Source organism: Dipodomys ordii, unplaced genomic scaffold (genome assembly GCF_000151885.1).
Source record: "Dipodomys ordii isolate 6190 unplaced genomic scaffold, Dord_2.0 Scaffold61, whole genome shotgun sequence".
NCBI classification, from domain to species: Eukaryota; Metazoa; Chordata; class Mammalia; order Rodentia; family Heteromyidae; genus Dipodomys; species Dipodomys ordii.
Window position 1 is genome coordinate 8,105,676 of NW_012267277.1, and position 22,913 is coordinate 8,128,588.

The following is a 22,913-nucleotide window of genomic DNA, read 5'->3' on the forward strand; positions in this document are numbered from 1 at the left end:
TGTTCCCTTCAGAAATAAAGTGCCCAACCTGCCACCTCCCTTTATATCACCTCACTTCCCGGCTATGTGTTTAGTAGGCCCTCTTCCCTCTGGCCCTATTTCTTCCATAAAATATGGCTGCCAGTGTACACAGTGTAGGGCCAGAATTCCCCACCACCACCCCTGCAGCTCTGCCCTGGTCAGCACCACCCAGCAGGTTGAGGTCTTTCCATCTGCTCTATGGCTGTCCTGAGAGCTCGATCCGGCAGCAGATGGCGGTGACTATGACAAACTCCTTACTCATCCATCCTCTTTTGTGAGGACCCTGGTGCTTTACCACACAGGTGTTGTCCACAGGGAAAGCTCCCAGGGTGACTGAGGTCTCAGGATGGGCACTGCAGCTGGTCAGCGTCCAGCCTGCATCACAGCTCACGGTGACCTGCCAGAGTCCAGACAGCACAAGTAAGGCCAGGTCCCGCATGCATGGTCAGGTCTCTAAGCCACCTGCCACACTGTCCCTCCCAGCAACCCTCAGTGGGGACCAAACTGTGAACACCTGGCTTGCTTCTACACCTCACACCCCAAAGGGGCTGTGTCCAAAGCTGCCCACCACTCCCTCAGGGTGCTTCAGCCCCAGCCTACCAGGACACTGCAGCCCAGACAGACATCTCAACAAACCAAAGCCCCTCCCACTTCCAACTTCCCCACAGGCCACACCTCCCACAGCCTTCCCCACCCAGTGATGGCAACTCCATCCCCCCAGCAGCTCCACAAGACCTTGCAACAGCCCTCCACTCCTTGTTGCAGCTCATCCCAGACCAGAGCCGCCAGCCTCAGGTCCCAAACTCCTCCTGCCATGGCCTCTAGAGGCTAGCTCTCAGACTCCAAGAGGCCAAGTGTGACCTGCCCTCCCTTCAGAGATCTGCCTTCTTCCTCCAACCTTCCATGGGTGCTCAGGTATTCCAGCCATGAACAACTCCCAGTAGGTTTGTTAAGTGCATAGTTGTTGATGTGAGTGTGTGTGAATGCACATGAGCATGTGTGTGCCTGCCAACCCTGGGATTTGAACTCCAAACCTGAGCCACAACTCTACTTATTCCTTTTTTGGGCAGTTAATTGGAGGTAGGTTTCAGAGACTTTCCTATCCTGGATGACTTTGAACCTCAACCCACTGATCTCAGCCTCCTAAGTAGCTAGAAATATATGTGTGAGACACGGGCTACTGGCTTTTTTTCCCCCAATGCTGTGATTTAAACTCATGAGCATTAAGCAGACACTCTACCACTTGAGTCACAAATCTAGCCCGTTTTGCCTTAGTAATTTCAGATATTCAGTAATTTCAGGTTTGTTTGTTGATTGGTTGTTTTTTCAGGTTTTTTTGACCAGTTGGGCCCAGACTACATGCAATAGGTAGAAGTACCTAACACACACACACACACACACACACACACACACACACACACACACACACTGCACATGACAGCCCAGGTGCTCAAGCCCTTTTCCCCTGGGCACTGACCAACCCAAGAGGATGCAGGCCCCAGCCATCTCCACCCTACCTCCCATAATCCCAACCCTTCACCTTCTCCAAGAATCCCAACCCTTCACCTTCTCCAAGGGGCTTGGAGGACTGTATTTCTTCGTTGTGCACTGCAGGCCCGGAGCATGGCAGCAGGAAGCATGAACACTGGCTTCCTTGTGCCCCACACACTGTCTGGGCTGATCACCTTGCTGCTTTGAAGTATGTGGGTAGTCACCAAGGTTCTCTACCTCCCAATGGGAGCTGCACCCTAGGGCAGAGGAGGGACAGCTCACACACTGAATGTGGACCCCTCTAGCTTTGTTCCCTCAACCACACCCCCTTTTCTTTAGGGTCCAAATCCAGGGAAACCCAGGAGCAGCTCTGAGTAGAAGACACTTTGGCTTGAGCAGCAGGACTTCCAGCATAGCTCTGCAGCTGACCTGACTTGTAGGACCTTGGGAGAGCAGCTCAACTGCTCTGAGCCATAGGTTCTGCCACGCCGACCCCAGTAGAGTCTGCTTAGCATGGGAAACCATCTATCAGACCATGATAGGGGCCTCGAGACCTATCTCTGAGCTTTGGGACTTCACCGAAGTCTACCTCAGAGAATGGGGCTTTACAGAAACCTATCTCCAAGTTTTGGGACTTCACCGAAGTCTACCTCGGAGAATAGGGATTCTAAGAGGCCTACTCCTGGGAAAAGGCTGGCAAAACCCCTGGAAAAGATGTGTTTCTGCCTTTCTTTCCCTCATAAGAGTGCCTATTAATCTTTTACTGCTTCTACTGCTCTTTGTACTTGCTCATTGTCAGCATTCCCTTATACAAAGCTCTTTCTGAAGAGTGTTGACGACTCCAATATCTGATGAGTGTCTTAAAAATATGACTAACTCACCAGAGTTAAGTGCTACCCTGAAACCCCTCTTATGGAGTTTAGTAGACAAGTTATAAGTAAATATAAAAGTATTGGGGGTTTCACAAAGTCACTTCAGCAGAAGGAATTGTTTGTAAGGGATTTACAAGAAGCTGTAGGCTCAGCTAGAACAGAAAGAATGTATGGCAATTGCTGAGATAATTATTTAGGAGAAAGAATTTCCTGCTATTTACTAAGAGAATTGCTAGACCTAGAGAATTGCTAGATCCAGATCTCCTTGAGGTTTACTATTAAAGAAGAAACAGGAAAGATCTATTTGGGAAAGTTAAGGCCTCTGTAAAGATAGATAATGGTTAATTGGTGACAAACATCGTAATCGTTGTATTCCTTAGAGATAAGCCGGAAACAAGTGCCTGTCAGGCGACCAGCTGGTGACCACCTAAAAATGAAGCCATGCAGCAAGATTGTGTAACCTTTTGCCCTTTCTCATGAAGACTTCTGTTATAAAAGTTTGCTATCCTCTGCATTAAATCGCACTCAGCATCCACTCCTCTTGTGTGTGAGTTGTCTGTTTGCCACCTCCCCATCCTATTCCAGGTTCCTCCCCTAGGTATCCTCCGTCGTCCCGACAGAACCCGGTCCGCGGCAGGTTCCTGGGAAACACTTGGTCTCCTCTCCACCAAAGAAGGGGATCCATGGGGCAGGGTCCCCATGCCTGAGATGTTCAACTGCTCCTCACCCCAACTCCCTCCCACCTCAGGTCTCTTCCTCATCCAAATCAAGAAGAAGTTCAGCGTGAGCATTGTTTTGTGGGCTTGCCAGTCAGGTACATCTAGCTGTAAAATCATAGACAGTGTGCTGGACTTCAACAAACCTCACTTTCCTTCTTTGTAAAACAGCCAGAATAACTGCATGGACTTGCAGAGATGCTGCATAGCTGAAGCAGGACATACCTGGGAAGTCCCCGAACTGCCCATGCGGGACCCGGGCTCTGCCCACATTAGGGTTATGGTAGCCAGGACCAGAGCCCCTCTCCTGGTTGTGTGGCTTTAAGAAAGACACCCGGCAACTTTACCTGCAAATGGAACTTGGCATGGGCTATGCAGTAAGTGCCTGTGGCTCTGCCAGCTTTGCCAAAGGCCAGGCTTCCTGCCAGGCCAGCAGCCACATGGAGCTCTTGTCCTGGACAAGGCTCTAGCCACTGGGCTCATCTGACTGCTGCTAATCCTATTCCAGCCAGCTTTTAACCCCACCTAACCCTTACTATTCCAGAAACTTCAGGGTCCCCAGTACTTAGCTGTCCAAGATCAGCTCCTGAGCTAGTTATTTAAGATAATTCCCACAGTCCCCCCAAGCCATCCCAAGCAGCAGGCTCCATCTGAGCCCAGCTCCAGTCTAAGTACCAAAGTCCCTAGCTCTAATGAGGGGCCCTCACCCATGACTTCCAGCCTCTGCCTGGGCAAGTTTTGACAGAAGGTCCCTAGCCCAGAGAAAGGACTTCAGAGTGATGGTCGATGGCAGTGGTCACCAGAAAGCATACTGTCCCAGGATTAGAGCTGAGCATTCATGATGACAAAACTAAAGCACATGGCTGATAAGGAACTTGCCAGCTACTGAGTGGTAGTTGGAATCAACCTGAGCTGTGCCCCATTCTGATAGGCCTGAACCGGGGCTCCTCACTCACACAGCTGGTAAACAGCTCCCGGTGCCCAAGCTGGAGCCCATCTGCCATCCCTCTCATTGCTGCCACTGAGGAAGGGGAAGAAGAGAGGTGAAGCCACCTACCCAGGGCCACACGGCATGCAAGTTGTAGATCCTGCTTGGCTATAGATCCTAGGCTCCCAAATCCTCTGCTCACACCCATAGGGACCAAGTGTGTGGGACACGTCTCCTGAGCAGCAGAAGATAGGGCGTCCTCCTCACCCTAGCGGGACCAGCCCCTACCTGTGAGGACTTGGTCAGGATCCGGGCAGTGGATGTAGGTCTTCAGCCCCATCGAGATTGGAGGAGCTGTGTGGATGCTGCAGTTGGCTTGGGGGAGCACGCAGCATCTGGCCACTGCAGAAACCTGGCGGTCTCCAAATGCCAGGCAAACACGTCTGTTTCCTAGGATCTGAGAGTCCAAGAGAGAAATGGGAACTTGTGAAGAGGTTTGGAGCCTGAGGAACATGGGCTGCCCATGATGCTGCTCTCTGTCCTGAGTCCCCCAGGCCTTTTGAAGTTTAGATAAGGATTGGAATCCAGGGGACAGAGGACTGGGCACATAGAGTGCTGCAACTCACCGCCAAACGCTCTCCCTGTCGCATCCCACTCTGAGAGAAACTAGAGCACCCAAGCAGCTCCTCCCCTGGGTTACACCAAGCCTTGGCAACATTTCTCCGCCTAAGGTTCCAGGGTGCTGACCACACATTCCTGCAGAGCAGGTGTGTACCTGCAACAAAGACATGAGTAAGGAGGCTCTGGGGGTGCAGGATCCTCTGGGGATTCCAGAGAAAGCTTCAGGCTGACATAAAGGAGAGGTATTTCTCTATGACATAAAACTTTTACTTAAAATTGCTATATTCTCTCTAATATGTGGAAGTTAGATCTAAAATGCACTGGGTTGTAAACAATTATACAGGATTCTAGATGCTCACATACAGTGAAACCAAAAGAGTACACTGTTAAGAAGAATTCTAATGGTGCAATGCTTAAGGCCCTTTTCATGTTATATATAGTGTACATACTGAAACAAACTCCCAAGATATGGAAAAAAAGATTTTTTTCCTTTCTTTTTTAGTGTATAGCTTTTTGATGAAGCTGTTTTTCCCCCTTTATTTATGGTGTATTCATGCATATGTCTTCTGGAGGGTTGGGGGTCAGATACAGAAGTTGAGGGAAAATGAGTAAAAGGCACAGCAGTGGAGCTCACTGGATATGGATGAAAGTGAACTATGCAACTTGTGGGGGGAGAAAGGAGGGACTGCAAGAAAATGAGGGATCAGATGACACTGCACAGAGAGGAAATAGACTCATTATCTCATTCATTTAAATGTAATCCCTCTGTAGATCTTCTGAATAACAGCAATAAAGTTAATTTAAAAAGAAGTGTTGTAGCAATACCAAGCCTGGAGTCCTATCTGAGGAGGACAGTCCTTCTGTGGACCAGATTGGGGATTGTCACCATCACATGGTCCTCTCACACTCCAGGCTGGCCTCTGCCTACCCACCTGCCCTGCTCACCTGTTTCCTGGGTGCTGAGGGGCATTGCAGCCACCAGGTTGGGGGTCTTGAATCGCTCCTCCTCTGGGAACCGGGTATCATTGATAGCATTCCTGGTAGAGTAGTGGATCAACCTCTGCCTCAGCTCAGCCACAGTGAGGTTTGGCTGGGCAGTGAGCAACAGGGCTGCAATGCCTGATGGAGGAGGGAGAGGTCAGACAAGGTGATAGCCTGGCCTCTGTCCTAGCTGGGAAATCCTTTCAGAACACAAATGCACACATATACACATATCAGGTGCTCTTCCCAAAATGAAGCCACCTGCAATCCCTTGCATAGTGAAAGATAGAAAGTAAGATTCCTTGTTTTTCTATCTCCAGGCCTTGGTATTGGCCATTGTGTTCATCAGGTGAACACCTATTTATATCCCAGATTCTACTGATGCAAAATGCATCATCACTATCAGGTCTTCCCATTTTGTCTTCCTGCTCATAGCCTAGCCTGGCAAAAGGGACCACTGGAATCCTGGTGGGCCAGACAGTGGCATGGTGACTCACCAGCCACACGGGCAGCCGCCTGCGAAGTTCCACTCTGCATTGCATAACAAACATTACAGTCTTTGGAGGCACTGACAATGTTTTTCCCAGGAGCAAAGATGTCCACACAGGATCCATAGTTGGTCCCTAGAGGACCCAGGATGAGTGGCTGGTCCTGGAAATCTACAGCCCCAACAGTGATGACCTGGAATGTGGCAGACAAAGAGTTGAGGAAAGGGCTGCAGGGGCAGACTGATCAACTCCTCTACTACCTGTTTGACCCTCATGTAAATGTCTCCTCCTGGGGAAAATCTGGCACCTGATTTACAGCTGATACCCTAGGATGTCTCAGGGCTCCCACAGGATGTAGACACTACTCCCCATGCCCTGTAGAGAGTATACTTAATTGGGAGACAAATATTAAACTGACAACCTTGTCATCAAGAAGGCAGAATGCTGAGAGGCAACCCACAATGAGCCAGGCTGAACGCAAGTGGTTTTAAGTTTTGCATATCTGGGAGCCCCGCTGAACCAGAGTCTGAGGGGACAAGGGTAGAGTGGAGCAGTTTCTCTGCATTTCAGAGCCCGGAAATCTGGAAAGTGGGATAGGTGTCCTCCTCCTGGTACTGCCAAACAAGCCCCACACAAAGCAGTGGCTCTACAAATGTCAATCAGGAGGAGAGGGATGGCACAGAGGGAGGATGTGATGGAGGGGGTAATGTGGGAGGGCCTTTGAAGGTGAGGCAGGGCTAGCCAAACCCCTTGTCACACTGGGGTTTGGGGATGCTGGCCCTCTGACAACCTGCAAGGCAGGACATGAGCAGGAAGCCCTGCTGGCACCTACCTCAGGAGACGACGCTGGAGAGTAGGCACAGGCATTGCTCTGAAAGTTGCCCGCAGCGGCCACCAGCACTGCTCCAGCCCTTGCCAGGAGCTTGCAGGCATTTTTGATGTTCTGACTGTACCCACTCACCAGGGGCAGCAGCACTACCATGCGCTTGGAGGGATTGGAGACCAGCTTTTTCCAAAGAAACTCCAAGCCTGACAGAACAAAGCCAAGATGACTGCCTGGAGAGGGACACACTTCCTTCCTCCAGCCCCTTCCCTCCAAAACAGCAGTGATGTTCACTATTGTCAACTTGATGACCCAATAATTGGTCAAATGCATTTAAGTGCTGATATATATATATATTCATATATGTTATATATGAATATATTACATGGCTAATATTTATATCAATACTCTTTTTGTCTTAATGACTTTGCTCAATCACATGATGGTTCAAAAGAAGGAATTCTGCCTCCATAAACCTACTGATTCAAGACTGCAGTCAGCTGCTGCAGGCATCTGTAGCCTGACTGGCCTGCCCTGCAGATTGCAGGCTCACCAGCCAAGTAAAAAGACCACTCCTCAAATCACCTCTCCCTCTCTCTCTCTGTCTCTCTTGCTGGCTTGCTTGCTTGCTTGATTTCTTTCTTTTTCAAGCAGGACCTCTCAGAGCCAGGCCCTATCTCTCCTCTCCCATGCAGTGGATGCAGAAACCTGGGACAGTCTGGACAACGGGTTGCTGGTTCCTCCACCAATTCGGCTAAGGTGACGGGGAGCCAGACTTGGGAACAATGAGCCCCACAATGCTTGGAAGGGAAACTGGCTTCCTTTCTGTCTCCTCAGGGTCTGTGGAGATCTAAGCCCACATGACAAATGACACAGAATTCTGAAAGCACAGAGCACACGGAATGGAGAAGGAGCATGGAACAGGAGCTCACTTGGGCTGGGTCTCTGCTCCCTTGAGCCCTCAGTCTCTCCACCTGCACTGGCAACCTTGAGGGTTCTGCTGCTCCTCCACTGGTACTCTGTGGCAGAGGCTACCATGCCCTCTTGGGTCTGGAGACATTGCTCCTCCCTGGCTGAAGCCCCTGCCCCCATGGCCAGATGGAAAGACAACAGAATGGGAGCTGCCACTCACCCATGAGGATGCCGCTGACCGTGCCCTTCCCTTGGCAGTTGAGCACACGCAGGCTGTGTATCTTGATGTCCTTAGCCACGCCAACACTCTGGCCATTGACCAGGGCTGCCAGGTGGGTGCCATGGCTTTCACAATTGCGTTCCTGCTCCACCAACACAAAGACCAAATGAGAAAACCACCCACCCCAAGATTTCCCAAAAGACCCCAGATGGACTGCAATGCCCGCCCTCCCTCACCTACAGCTGAGGACTGGGGATGGATGGTGATGGCTGGAGAGGGTGGCCATGGTGCTCCAGGTCTGGTGGTCCTCATCTTCCTCCAGGTCAGGGTTGGGGAAGGATGGCTCACCTGTATCCAGCGTGCACTGGTGCTCTGCCACTCCTCCTTAGGCACTCTCTCAAAGTTAGAGATGTTGATCCTGCCCTTAATTTCCATGTGATTAGGCTGGATGCTAGTGCCCAAGAGATACACCTCCACGGGGTTGTCTTTGTCTTCCCACGATGACATTTGTGTTAGAAGAGAAAGCAGAGAATCCGGAGGGTGATGTTATATGTGGTTCATATGTATCAATGATGACATTCTCTGCTTACCAATTATGCACACACTGTTTCACAAACAGCACATGAACTTAATGGTCCAGAAGTCCTCCCAAGCTACCTGCTAGTGGGATTATTTTACTGACCAGGCCAGTGAGACATTGAGATAGAAAACTGTTGAAATTCATATAGGTGGCCAATGAGAGAGAATCAGGAAACTGCACAGTAGCATACTGACAGTTAGTGGGTCTTGTTACCAAATCAAATGGCCCAGCTCCACCTTGAGCTCTGTCAATGGCTGGAAGCTGCCTCCTGCAGGGCCTCAGTGACCTGCTCCTACTACTGGTTCTCTTGAGGCAGGATTACAGCAGCACAAGCTCTATGGTTGCCCTTGTGACCAACTCAAACTGCTGTTCTGGAAACCAGAAATTCAAAATCAAGAGATCAGTCATGCCACACTTCCTCTGAAGGTTCTGGATAAGAAGCCTCACTGGCCTCAACCACCTATTTCTGGTGGCTGCTGGCTTTCCTTAACTTATAGCCACCTCACTACAAATTCTACCCATCTCCTCATAGCCTTCTCCTCCAGTTTTGATTCCCTTACAAGGTTTGGATTTGAGGATAATCAACAGGCTTGTCATCTGTTCCATGTGGCCTTTCTGTGATTGAAGGGAAAGGTCTGTCTGAGACTGTCCACCCTGTTTTGTCTCCATTCATGTTACCTGCTCTACCCTGTCCCATTCTGATAGCTCCTAAAGGGTCTCCTCCAGCCAAGGCCTATAGAAGACTCTAGAAGGGCCTTCACAGCCCTGTTCCCCACTAATCCAGGGAAAGACAAGGACATAAGGCATTCCTAGGGGACAGGAAGCAGACTGTGTCTACTTTGAACCTGCAGGAAAACTAGTCACTATTGGCCCCAGAAAAGATATGCCACATCCTTTTAGACCTATCTGGAGGCTAGAATTGTGGCTCAAGTGGTAACCTAACAAATGTGAGGTACTGGGTTAAAATTCCAGTACCACCACCAGACCTTGTCTGGAAAAGAGGTCTTTGTGATCAACAGAAGACTCTCCAGGTGAGATCATGCTGAATGATCTTAGATGAACCAGTGGTCCTAAGTCAATGCAGAGTGGCCTCACACAAGAATGAAGAAGTAAAGTGTCCTACATCTGAAATCCTTACTATTTGTCAGTCAGAGAATGGGTAAATCAAGGCCAATCCAGGCACAAAGTTTACAAGACCACATCTCAATCAATAGCTAGCCACAGTAGCACAAGCCTATCATCCCAGCTACATAGCAAGCACAAAAATGAGGATTGTGGTCCAGATCTCAAATTTCTGTTATAAAAGTCTGAAAAGTAACTAATGTATAAATGACTCAACTGGTAGAGGACCTGCCACCCAAACATGAGGCCCTGAGTGCAAATTCCAAGACTGTAAGAGGAAAAATTGAATAAAGTTGGGCATCAGCATCTCAAACCTGTAATCTTATCTATTGGAATGGTGAGATCTAGGACATTAAAGGTTCTAAGCCAGCCTGGGCAGAGAAGCTCTCTAGACTCCATCTCCAATTATCTAGCACAATCATTTCCAGGCATCCGTGTCAGGCTCATCCAATACTACATGATCCAGTCAGAACCTCTGATCCTCTCCCAAGCAGGTGCCCTTACTGTCTTCCCCAGCTCAGTGTCACTGTGATGTCCCACCAGACACAGTTATTTTCCTGGTCTCCTCCTCTGCCTCCCTCTGCAAATGCAGAGGGAAATGTGGACAAAGTACCTGGAAGCCAGTGGCATGGGGTGGGGGTGAGGGTAGGGGAATCAGAGACCTAGATGGGGGAAGCTCTGGAGATGTGTTCTTGTTTTGAGGACTGAGAGTTATAGAGATTAGAGACTGTAAGTCATAGTCAAGTTCAGCCTCCTCCTCTGTCAAGAGTGGCCTGCTGCAAAGACAATGAGAAAAAGAATTGCAAAGGTGGTTATTCAGGTACCTGTGGCTCAAGCCTGTAATCCTAGCTACTAAGGAAGCTGAGATCTGAAGGTGGCAGTTCAAAGCCCAGCCTAGACAGGAAAGTCTGTGACATTCTTATCTCTAATTAACCAGCAAAAAAGCTGGAAGTAGAGCTGTGGCTCAAGTGGTAGAGCACCATCTCTCAGCAAGAAAAAACATAAGGGACAACACCCAGGCCCTGAATTCAAGAACCCAATTTTTTTTTAAAAGGAAGGTAGAATAGAGAAACTTAGGCAACTGTCTCTGCATTCTGCAAAGAGCACCAGGAGGGGGCGCTGTCCTGAGTGGGGAGAGGAGAGGACAGACAGAAGACAGGCAGGAGGGCCAGGTCCCAGGAGAGGGAGGAGATGGAAGGTGAGGTCCTGGGACAAGGAGGAGATGGAGGCCATGGCAGCTGTGGTCTTACTTCTGTGGTTGAAGCTATTTAACTCATCCCACTCAGAAGAAACCCGCCTTGTGTTCCACATGATGCTCAAAAACTGGTTCCACTGAGGAGAAATCCTATGCGGGATCCACAGGAGGCTCTGTGCAAAGGCAAAGGAATCCTCCTCAACGAACTTCACCTGCTTCAGCCTCAGGATCTGCGGATGCCAAGGACACAGGATCTCAATTTCATGAGTCACTTAACCAGCAGCACCCAGCACTTGCCGCACCTGATCCCACCAGTGTCCCCAGCATGGCCACCCACAGTCCCCCTCCCATGGACCTGAAGACAAACCAGGGTCCTCACTCCTCTCCCAGGCTTGGGAGTGGGGGGAGCTGGGACCAGTGCCCCCACAACTGGTAGCTGAGCCCACATGAGTGTCAGGAGGGATTCTGGCTTCTATATCTCATCAGGCAGTACCTGTTGCAAGCAGGCTGGACAGTGGGGGAAGTCCCTTGGGCCTGGACCCCATGCTCAAATTAGGTTACCAGCACTATGCATCCTGTGTGTCCACTCCCTTCCCCTGTCCTTTCTGACTACAGATCACAGTGCCAGGCCCCCTGGTAGTGGCTTCTGGGTGCTTTGCCAATGGGGGGAGGGGGCATCCGAAGCAATTGAGAGCAGAGTGTGTGTGCTCATCTCTTCCCACCGCCACCCTCCCCCGGCCCCCGCACCCTGGAGCATACCTCATTTGCACAACATCCTGGGCTGTCCCTGACCCTTCTCTCACCTTAGCTGTGGACCCAGCTGCAATGCACCAGCACAAGGACACTGGCCAGGGAACAAGCAGCTGGGAGCCCAGCTCCACCATCTAAGGCCATGTGGTCCCTCTGTACTGGGATCCCTTGTGCTTCAAATGAGGATGAATGGATCATAGAGAAATTAGCCAGGCTAACAAAGAAGCTGCCTGAGGAGGCTGGCGTCATGGGCATCACTGAGCTAGAGACACACCAGTACTCAGTGTCTGCTGTCCCCTGAGTGTCAGTCAGGGGCTCCTACAGGTCTCTCCCCAGCTTGTAGAAGTGCATGCCTGAGCGGAGGCTCACCAGGTCCAGTGTGCCCACTTTGTCCACTTTCATCAGGATGCCAGGAAAGAGGTCTTTGAAGACATGCAGCACTTCGAACATGAGGCCCTGGCTGGCAGCCTTGCTCTGCAGGAGGTGGACAATACACCTCATCCACTGACTCTGGGATTCATGGAACACCACCAGGTAGGTGTTGGGCACCTTCCAGGCACTCTGGCCCCAAGAGAAGAAAAGAAGCATGAGGACATCAAAAGAAAGATCCGTCCCTGTTTACAGATCATGTTAGAAGCAAAGGGACCCAGGACATAGAAAGATTATAAATTCAAGCTGACTCAGTGAAGCTTAAACCTCTCCCCAACACACACAAAGCCCCAGTGACATCACCTACAAACAGATCCACACACTTCTAAACAAGGCTAACATCTCCTAGGGAAACTGAAGGTCACCCTCAGCAACAGGCCCCTGGGGGAGCACACAGATGTGCTCTCCAAGCCCTAGACAGATCTGGTCACCCCTGCAGCTTTGTCTAAAAGCCATCGCTCCTAGTCAGCCCAGTGTCCCAACCTCCTTCCCAGTATAACACATCTCCATTTCTCCCCACCAGAAGCAGCCCAAGAAGCCTCACACACTTCAGAGCCAGGAAAATATGGATCTGAGCCCTACCACGCCCAACAGTTATTGGCCAGGAGCAAGCCACTTAACCATCCTGTGCCTCAGAGTCTCTGTATTCCAGAGACTGCACTACCCACATCACACCAAGTCCAGGGAATCAGAGCACGGCCGCTTCCACAGGGAGAGAAGAGGCTCTGTGGGCCGTGGTTTCTCCTTACTGTAATGGAAGGATAGGTTGAAAAAGATTTTCCACTTGTAAAACACAAAGAAGTCTTCATTCTGGGCCAGTGTGGCCTCTCTATGAGTGAAGGGACTGCTGTGTACCGTCCACATGGTACCTGCTCTACCCTGTCCCAGTCCAACAGCTCCTAATGGGCCCCATCTCAGCCAATAGCTAGACATGGTAGTGGGCACCTACCATCCCAGCTCCATTGACCTTAAGGGAAAAATAGCCAGAACAATATAGAGGCAGTAGATTGGATCCAAGCACATTGTATGCATGTATGTAAGTACCACAATGAAACCCCTTTAGACAACTCATGTGTGCTAATAAGACATTGAGAGCACCAAGGGGCTGGAGGGATGCTCAAGTGGTGGATGCTGCCTAGCAAGGGCGATGCCCTCAGTTCCATCCCAACACACTTCACACATGCATTCTAAATCTGACTCCACCAAAATGCTAATGGGATGACCATGTGGACCTGAGGAACTTCCTGAAACAAACTCCCACCAGGGATGAACACCCTCTGCTCCCTGGTCCCGGTGGCTGTCCAGCCTCTGCTCGTGCACCTCTTAGGATAGGACACTCAGCCTTGTATGACAGTGATGGGGTGGCAGGGGAGGGCAGTGATGACTAGAATCGCCCTCTTATGATCCATTTATTTATTTTCATTAATTTTTTTGAGACACAGTCTCACTTTGAAGCCAGGCTGGCTTCAAATTCACAGTCCTCCTCCCTTACCTGTCCTAATATTGAGATAACTGTTTCTGATGTGCTTATGCTTTATTTTCCTCACCACAGCCCCACAACATCCCTGGAGAAGGTTGAAAAAAGACCCAGGAATTTGAGGAAAAGTTGTTATGAGCAGAACAAGAGCCTGGCAGCTTGTGGCCCAATACATGGGGTCAGCAGACCTTTCCCATCCCAGAGGGGGAGCAAGGCAGGTTTGTCTAGGAGGAGACAGCAGCTGCCTGCCTGTGACAGCCCATCTCTCTGGGGTCTCACAAGCTATGATCAACCAAGCTCCTTCCCCTTCATCGCCCCGGAGAAGAACCATCAGCCCTCTTTTCCTGCAGGCTTCAGGTTGAGAGACTCACTGGTCATCGTTAGTGAGAGGACACGGGGATTCAATCTCTCAGGGTCAAGGGACAGCACCTCAGACCCAGTCCTGAACCCCCTCTCCAAGGTTACCTGTACAGTCCATCCCATCCCAGAGCTTTCCACAGCCCAGGGCACACACAGTGCTCATATGTGTGAAGAGATTCCGGGGAGCCCCACCTAGATGTAAGGTGATGGGAAACAGAGCCCGCCTCCCAGATCTTGGCTACTTGCAAGGCCAGATTGCAACCCTCCTTTTCCCCCACTTCCTCGCCACCCCCCCAACAACCTCAGACACCTAATCTACCACGTGGGGCTCTGGATTAATTCCACTCCATCCCCTTTAGTTTGTGCTTTTCCTCCGCTGGATAAGACTCAACTTTAGCTAGAGAAGGGTGCCAGGGCATGAAGAACTCGCTTGCCCCACTATGCCAGGTCCTACACCCCTGCTCTCCACCCACGCTCTCTCCAAGACCCCCAGCTTGTACCAGGCCTTGTGCACTCCCCTCCCAGCAGCAGGCAGGAAAGACTACCTGGTGATGACGTGTGCCATGTCCACTGCTCTGTGCTCAATGTGTGGCGCCAGGTCCAGGGCCAACCTTGGCCACCACCATGGGGCCACAGCTGGGCCCCAGGTGGGTGACTGGAGTGCACGGGGAGCCCTGATCTCCACCCCAGCCACTCTGGGGACCCTCTTCCTAGAGGCACAGCAGCGCACTGTGAACAGTCTCTGCATCTCCAGCGCTCCTACCTCCATACCCCCTGCCTATAGTCCCTGGTGGCCGAATGAGCAGAAAGCTCTCTGGGATCTTCCCTTCCCATCTTCCCTGACAGCTGGGAAACTGAGGCCAGAGAAGAAATGGCATCCATAGGGCTCCTCACCCCTCTTGCCCTTACCTCAAAGCTCCGGTATAGGATGGCCTTGGACCTGCGTTTGATCACCGATGGTGTGGCAAGCCCCATCCCCTCTCTGTCTCCATCCAGGTCTTCATCTCTGCACCTGTCCAGCTCCTCTTGGGCTCCAGACCCATCCAGCTCCTCTTGGGCTCTGGACCTGTCCAGCTGTTCTTGGGCTCCAGACCCGTCCAGCTCCTCTTGGTCTCCAGACACGTCCAGCTCCTCTTGGGCTCCAGACCCGTACAGCTCCTCTTGGGCTCCGGACCCGTCCAGCTGTTCATGGGCTCTGGACCCATTCAGCTGTTCTTGGGCTCTGGACCCATTCAGCTGTTCTTGGGCTCCAGACCGGTCCAGCTCCTCTTGGGTTCCGGATCTGTCCAGCTCCTCTTGGGCTCTGGACCCGTCCAGCTGTTCTTGGGCTCCAGACCGGTCCAGCTCCTCTTGGGCTCCGGATTCTTGGGCTCCGGATCTGTCCAGCTCCTCTTGGGCTCTGGATCTGTCCAGCTGTTCTTGGGCTCCTGACCTGTCCAGCTCTTCTTGGGCTCCAGACCCATACAGCTCCTCTTGGGCTCTGGACCTGTCCAGCTGTTCTTGGGCTCTGGACCCATCCAGCTCCTCTTGGGCTCCGGACCTGTGCAGCTGTTCTTGGGCTCCAGACCCATCCAGCTGTTCTTGGGCTCCAGACTGGTCCAGCTCCTCTTGGGCTCCGGATCTGTCCAGCTCCTCTTGGGCTCTGGATCCGTCCAGCTGTTCTTGGGCTCCTGACCCGTCCAGCTCCTCCTGGGCTCCTGACCCATCCAGCTGTTCTTGGGCTCCAGACCCGTCCAGCTCCTCTTGGGCTCTGGACCCATTTAGCTGTTCTTGGGCTCCGGACCTGTGCAGCTGTTCTTGGGCTCTGGACCCATTCAGCTGTTCTTGGGCTCTGGACCCATCCAGCTGTTCTTGGGCTCTGGACCCATTCAGCTGTTCTTGGGCTCCAGACCCGTCCAGCTGTTCTTGGGCTCCAGACCCATCCAGCTGTTCTTGGGCTCCTGACCCATCCAGCTGTTCTTGGGCTCTGGACCCGTCCAGCTGTTCTTGGGCTCCGGACCTGTGCAGCTGTTCTTGGGCTCTGGACCCGTCCAGCTGTTCTTGGGCTCCGAACCTGTGCAGCTGTTCTTGGGCTCCAGACCCATCCAGCTGTTCTTGGGCTCCAGACCGGTCCAGCTCCTCTTGGGCTCCGGATCTGTCCAGCTGCTCTTGGGCTCTGGATCCGTCCAGCTGTTCTTGGGCTCCAGACCTGTCCAGCTCCTCTTGGGCTCTGGACCTGTCCAGCTGTTCTTGGGCTCTGGACCTGTCCAGCTCCTCTTGGGCTCTGGACCCATTCAGCTGTTCTTGGGCTCCGGACCTGTGCAGCTGTTCTTGGGCTCTGGACCCATTCAGCTGTTCTTGGGCTCTGGACCCGTCCAGCTGTTCTTGGGTTCCTGACCCATCCAGCTGTGCTTGGGCTCTGGACCCGTCCAGCTGTTCTTGGGCTCCTGACCCATCCAGCTGTGCTTGGGCTCTGGCCCTTGTATTGCCCAGAAGCAGCAACAATAGCAGCAGGGACCACAGTGGCCACCACAACCTCCTAGAACCCTCAGTGCCCATGGGGCAGGGGGAGAGATTTGCACTCTGGCGCTGACACCCACAAAGCCACACAGGGCAGCCTGGCTGTCTGGCACCTGCCTGCAGCCCAGAGCCTCCAAGTTGGGTACAGAGTGCTATACACTTGAACCTGGGACTGTCCCAACTGATTATATACTAATGGAGCCCACCCCTCTCCTTACACACTCCCAGACTTGGAGCATTTGGCTTCCATCCCATCCAGCCCTCCACACAGTGCCAGATTGGCCTGGAGGAGGAGCGTGGGGTGGAAGAGTGTAGAAAAAAATACTCCAAATCCTAATGGAAATGGATACCCATCCTGCCCTCAGGTCTCTGCCTCTGGCCTTGAGTTATCACACAGCCCCTCCCACTGCTCCCTCGGGTTCCCCTCCACTCTGACTATGACTCTACTCAGTCTGATAGCAAAAGCCTTCCCACCCACCGCCTCCCACTGCCTAACTTAGCTTCCTGAACTTAGCCTGGATCCCTCTCTGGCCGCCACCTCTTCCTTCTGTGCCCTGAATCCCACCTCCATCTAGGCCTCCCTGAAGAGGGATAGCCTGGATTCTCAATTCCAGTCTACAGGAGCTGGATCTTAGAATCTGGGAAGATGACACAGAAATGCAGTCACATCTCAGTGTTGCAAGTAACTGAGTTTGTAAGATTTCTTTCAGGCACATGGCTAAGAACCCAAAGGGACAAGCATCCAAGAAGCATCTACTGTGTACCAGGCAGGATGAAAGGGGGGCCTGGCAGCCCAGCCCATGGGGGCCCTCCCCAGTGGCTTGAGCATGATTGGCAGATAGCAGAAGATTCTCAGTGCTGAGCTGGGACCTTGGGGGTTCACAGCTGCTGCCCTTCCCACCTGTTTGCAGAGCCTCTGAAGAACCACAGGACCAGCACTGGACCAGCCATGGACCAGCAGGGTCCTCAGTGACATGTAGAGGAGGGAGGTGCACTCCTTTGCTCCTTTCCACGAAGCACCACCTTTTTGTCACTAAAACAGCAGCTGTGTTCAATTGTTGTCTAAGAGCGTCAGGTGGAAGTACTCTTTCCTGGGGCCTGTTGGCAACTGAAGTGTGTCTGCAACTCTCCTTTGGGCAGCTTCCTCAACAAAGCTCGCTCCTCTAGCAAGAATGTCTGTGAGTGCCTGGGCAAAAAGTGATCGAGACCGCATCTCAACCAGCAAGCTGGGTTTGGTGGTTCACATCTGTAATCCCAAATACATGGGAGCAATCATGTGAAGGCTCAGCTGAAAAATAACTAAAGCAAAAAGGACTGAGGTGGTGGTTCAAGTGTTAAAAGCACCAACCAAGCTTAAACCCTGAGCTTTACCCCAAGTACAGGAGGAGGAGGAGGAGGAGGAGAACGAGGACAAGGAGGAAGAGAGCTGAGAAAAAAAGCAAAGAAGGATTCTCTCTCCCTGGGGGGTTTGGAAAGGTGGGCCTGTCAGTCCTCATTTACTTGAACACAGGACTTTGAACTTGAACTTTTAGTGTTTTTTGTGCAAGTTTTCTGCCACTTGGGCTACCACATCCAGGCAGATGTCTTTGCTGGTTATTTTGGAAATAGAGCCTGCTGCTCAGGCTGGCTTCAAGCCATGATCCTCAGATTCCAGCCTCCTCAGTAGATAGGGTTACAGGAGCAAGGTACTAAGTTGTCTAACTACAACAACATTTTAAATGGAAATTTTCTTTAACATTTCTTTTGTCCACAAGTAGAGCTTCAAGTGTCTTTTCAGGTCCTGACCTGAAACACCCTGAATGCTTTGTTGCCTGCAGCAGGCAGGTTTTCCCCACAATGGCCGCCCACTGCTCCAATCCCATCATTCAGCTGCCCATCTTTACTCTTCTTAGTAGAACTGGTATTTCATTAATAAATCCTCCATGACTTTGTGTGTATGTGTGTGCACGCATGCATGTGCACCAGTACTGAGACTTGAACACAGGAACTGGGTGTTGGCCCTCAGTTCAAAGATAGCTTTACCACTTGAGTCACAACTTCACTTCCTAGTATTTACCGATTAACTGGAGAAAAGAGTGTCATGGACTTTCCTGCCCAGACTGGCTTTGAACGGGGATCCCTAGATCTCAGCCTCCTGAGTAGCTGAGATTACAGGGGTGAGCCACAAGTGTCTGGCTTCTCCATGACTTGGTATCTGTTTACAGCTCTTCACTGGGCCCTGTTAGTAGCTCTGTCAGTAACAAACTAAACATGTGTCTGCATTCACACTTAGCCATTTCATTCCCTAGGAAGAGATCCCAAAGAAATAAGCAGTCAAGGATACAAAACAACCATTGTGATAATGCAGTGTAGAAAGTGGAGGGTCCTAACACAACACAGGAAGGACCCCAAACATATCTCCCAGGTCATCCATGGCCAGGATGCACGAGGGGACAAGGACCAATGTACTAATGCATAAGAAATCCTGCTAGCTAATGAGCTCAGCTCATACACACAGGCCTCACCAAAGCCTGCCATGGTGTCAGAGGCCAGGCCTGGCCTAGCTGGGTAGGAAGCAGCACTGGTTCTGCTTCCAGTTTCCAGTTCTCTGGCCAGCGCTGCTCAGGACTCAGTTCACTGCACCTGCTGCTCTTAGGGAGGTGTGATTCTGGACTCTGACTGCAATGAGCTCCCCTCCCCTCCAGCATCACTGTCTGCTTTAGTGAAGCTTTCCTCCAGTCTCCCCAAGTGTCTTATACTTTTGTTTGCCTTCCCTGCAGCCTTCAGTAGCCTGCATATCCATCAGCAAGGGACAGATTTCGATCTGGTTATGGGGTGGAATAGTTAGCAGCTGTTGCAAAGAATGAAATAGCTGTTTATCTATTGGTATGAAATACATTTGATACCAATAGCTTTTGAACAGCATGTTTTGAGCTGGGCACTGGTGGTGCTAAATAAACATGTTTAGTACTAGTTCCTCATGAGACTGAGATCTGAGGTTCAATGTCAGCACAGGAAGATAAATCATAGAACTTTGGGAGATGCTCAGACAATTAACGATACTCACATGCTAGCACAGGGGTATAGACAGTGTTCTCCTGTGCAGACAGATGAGGCAGAATGGGAGGCAGTCTCCTTGTCTGTGTTATACAGTTCTGACATGAAATGAACAGGGGTCAGGCAGCCCCTCCCCTCTCCATGTTCATTGGCACCTTTGTCAGAACGTGTCTGCTCTTCTGAACCATTTAGTCCAACTGGAGGGGCACATTGAACAGATGAAGAAATTTAGGGCCAGAAAGGGAAATACCTTATCAGCATCACAAGGCTAGAGGCAAAGCAGATCTGATTTTTCCAGCTGTTTCTTGGGAGCTCCATGGAGCAGGGGTTAAATGTTGTATTTTGTCCCCAGAATCCTGAGGCTCCTCCTTGGGCTAATGGACCTGGAAGAGGATGGACAGAGGAGTTGTGGCTCAGTGCCCAGGTTGAAAAGGGCTGGCAAATAGGAAAAACTGCCTGCACATTTAACTGTCAGAGAACTGTCTCCCTCATGAGGCTATGGACTTGATAGGTCACCTTGGTGTGCCCAGCACCTGTAATGACTGATTAGGTTAGAGATGGAACTATGTGCCCAGCACTGTTCTGCATGCTGGGTTACAGCAGTGAAGGTGATGGGCAGACACAGAGTGTGGAGATGATGTCATCTGGACACCAGTGCTGAGGGGAGGGGACACACATTGTGGGCAGGGAAGGAAGAGCTGGGTTTGGACGCAGGGCAGTGTGAAAAGCTCCTTTGAGGGAAGGAGCTGAGGAAATGGGCTGTGAGGACAATGTAGTGTGGCCCCCGGGGGCAGGGCTGCCCAGCAGGAAGGCAGTAGGATGGGCAATGTGGAATACAGATCTAGAGAGGTTTGAGTCCCCTGTGGGGACAGGGTGTGTGACATCAAGTCTGCAGAGTGGACACAGGTTCCAGAGGGACAAGGGCAGATGGGAGGAGAGTGCATCTGAGCAAGGCCTCCTAGGTGCAAGGACTGAGTCCCCAGGGCCTGTGGTGAGGGCCCTCCCAGGCCTGCTGGACTCCCCACGGGACACAGTGGTCACAGACAGGGTTAGGGTAGCCCAGGGATAATGTGATGTGTGTCAAGGACTTTGGAGGACACTGAGCTGGGAGAGGCAGCCCTCGGCATCAGGAGGAATGCTTCATGGACTCTGGTGCTAGAGACAGGCAGATGTGGGGAAAGCAGATGCTCAGGACAGGGAGCTATAGAGCCGTGGAGAAGGGTGTGTGGAGAGAGGGTGCTGAGGATGGGGCTGCTAGTCAAGGATCAGGAGGGCTAGAGCACAGAGGAGCTGTCAGGAAGGGAGGAGGGACAGAGGGACAGGCTAAGAGCTTCTTTCTCCCCATGAAGTTCTGGACACTCTGGGGGAAGCAGTGGCAGTGCCCAGCTGAACCAGCAGAGGGCACCCAGTGGCCAGAGTGAGGCCCTGCAGCCTGCAGCCTGACAGGCAGGCAGGGCAGGGCCCACCTTAGCCTGGGCAGCACCTGCTCCAGCCTTCCCACCAAAGCCCACAGGGAGGTGGTAAGAGCATGGTGGTAAGAGAGGCAAAGCACACAGCAAAGGCAGGTTAGGTGTGGGGGGAGCCCAGTCAGAGGGCAGTGCATCCCAGCAGCCTTCCTGGAGGAGGCAGCTCAAGATTGTGGTCCAGCTGTAACAGACAGCACATCCACAGAGCACAGCAGGGTCCACTTGGAGATGCTGGGATGGGGTGTGCAGGGTCGATTTTAATTTTAATATATCAGACCAAGACAGGACAGGGCACTTCCTGAGGGTAGGGGGATTCTGGAAGCTTCTAATCAGAAGAGAGTCTTGACTTGCTTTCTGTTATACATACTCATTCACACTCATGCATGAACTTCTCTAAGCTCAACACCGTTTGGGGGCCTCTCTCTGTTCCTGTCCTCCTGTTCTTTGTCCCAGAAGCTCCTTGCAGGCACTGTGAGGAAAAGATGGAGCCAGGGTCTTCACTCCCCATTTCCTGCTCATCTCTGAGCCTGTCCAAAAGTAAAGTGACCACAACAACCACTGCACGAGTCACAGACAGTAGGTGGCATCAGCGAGCAAAGTAGATATGGTCTCCTCTCCAGGTAGCCCCTACTCTTGAAGAGAGAACTGGTTTATAGTCAAATGCAGCAATGATGCTCACTAGATACTATGTTGAAATGAACTATACACTTTGTGAGTGGGGTGGGAGGGAAAAGTGAGAGAGGAGGGAAGGGGTGACAATGTACAAAACGAAATTTACTTTCATACAACAAGGTCACTTCCTCCAAGCAGACCTCTCTGGGGACTTCCTCAAGACTTAGAAATGGTTGTGTTCCCCTCCCCCCATCTTCACTCCCTTCCATGCGGCTGTGGACAGGGTGGTTTGAGATCCCTAAAGAGGCTTCCGTGCTAAGGAAAAGTGACAGCTAGATGATGAGGGACATATGTAGAGGGCTGTGGAGTCAGCACAGACAGACCTTGGAACCTGTGTGTGTGTGTGTGTGTGTACGTGTGCATGCGTGTGTGCATGTGTCTATGTGTGTGTGTGTCTATGTGTGTGTGTGTCTATGTGTGTGTGCATGCGTGTGTGTGTCTATGTCTCTGTGTGTGCATGTGTCTGTGTGTGTGCATGCGTGTGTGTGCATGCGTGTGTGTGCATGCGTGTGTGTGCATGCGTGCATGCGTGTGTGTATGTGTGTGTGTGTCTGTCTGTGTGTCTGTATCTATGTGTGTGTGTGTGTGTGTGTGTGTGCTGTGGCATGGCTTTTCACTTAAGGCTGTGCTCTACCTCTTGAGCTACACTTCTACTTCCTAGAACAGTGGAAGGAACAGACAGTGGATAAATTCTGCCTCTTCCCAGCCCTGCTGGCTGGGGTGATCCTTGCTGCCCATTTGCCCTCCATCCCAGGCTGCCCTGCTCTGGGTGACAGGGAGGATGCTCAGGTAGCTTATAACTAGGAACACTTTCAGCTGTGGGGCCTGTTACCTACCCCAGGGCTTCCCATTTCCAGGCCATTTGACCCTCACTTGCTGTCATCCTAGATTGGAACTGAATTGGGCATTTTCAGGCTACCTGGCAGAGTCTCATGACAGCTGTTCAGCGGGATCCACCAAACCACACTTGGTAACTTCATGCGAGGATGCTGATCCGAGGTCAAGCTAGCTTGTCAGCTCTGGGTTTGATCCACACAGCTTCAGCTCAGCAATGATGAGGATAATGGTGACTGCGGGTCATTAGGGCTGGCTGGGCACTGTCTTCAGGCTGCACACCCAACACATATATCCTGTCTGATCTTCATAGCATGGACACCTTATAAAAATACATCTTCCTTCCTTCCTTCCTTCCTTCCTTCCTTCCTTCCTTCCTTCCTTCCTTCCTTCCTTCCTTCCTTCCTTCCTTCCTTCCTT

General features: G+C 51.5%; 1 protein-coding gene across 1 annotated transcript; it reads right to left on the reverse strand.

Annotated features, from left to right (window-relative positions):
• Positions 1-217: 217 nt before the first annotated feature.
• On the reverse strand, positions 218-16,524 carry LOC105989940 (proprotein convertase subtilisin/kexin type 9-like). Its single transcript, XM_013022211.1, has 13 exons — positions 14,896-16,524; positions 14,598-14,696; positions 12,090-12,281; positions 11,026-11,200; positions 8,422-8,564; positions 8,074-8,218; positions 6,951-7,147; positions 6,128-6,311; positions 5,595-5,768; positions 4,655-4,803; positions 4,317-4,485; positions 1,588-1,769; positions 218-418 (listed from the first exon to the last, which is right to left on the reverse strand). The coding sequence occupies exons 1-13, from the start codon at positions 16,522-16,524 to the stop codon at positions 218-220; spliced, it is 3,639 nt and encodes a 1,212-aa protein (XP_012877665.1).
• Between the last annotated feature and the right edge of the window lie 6,389 nt (positions 16,525-22,913).

Excerpts from the sequence above, each read along its gene's own strand:
- LOC105989940 (XM_013022211.1), bottom strand. The coding sequence starts at position 16,524 with ATGGGCACTGAGGGTTCTAGGAGGTTGTGGTGGCCACTGTGGTCCCTG. Across the intron at positions 14,697-14,895 it reads TCCTATACCGGAGCTTTGAG|GAAGAGGGTCCCCAGAGTGG; the intron begins GTAAGGGCAAGA and ends CTGTGCCTCTAG. Across the intron at positions 4,804-5,594 it reads CCTCAGCACCCAGGAAACAG|GTACACACCTGCTCTGCAGG; the intron begins GTGAGCAGGGCA and ends TCTTTGTTGCAG.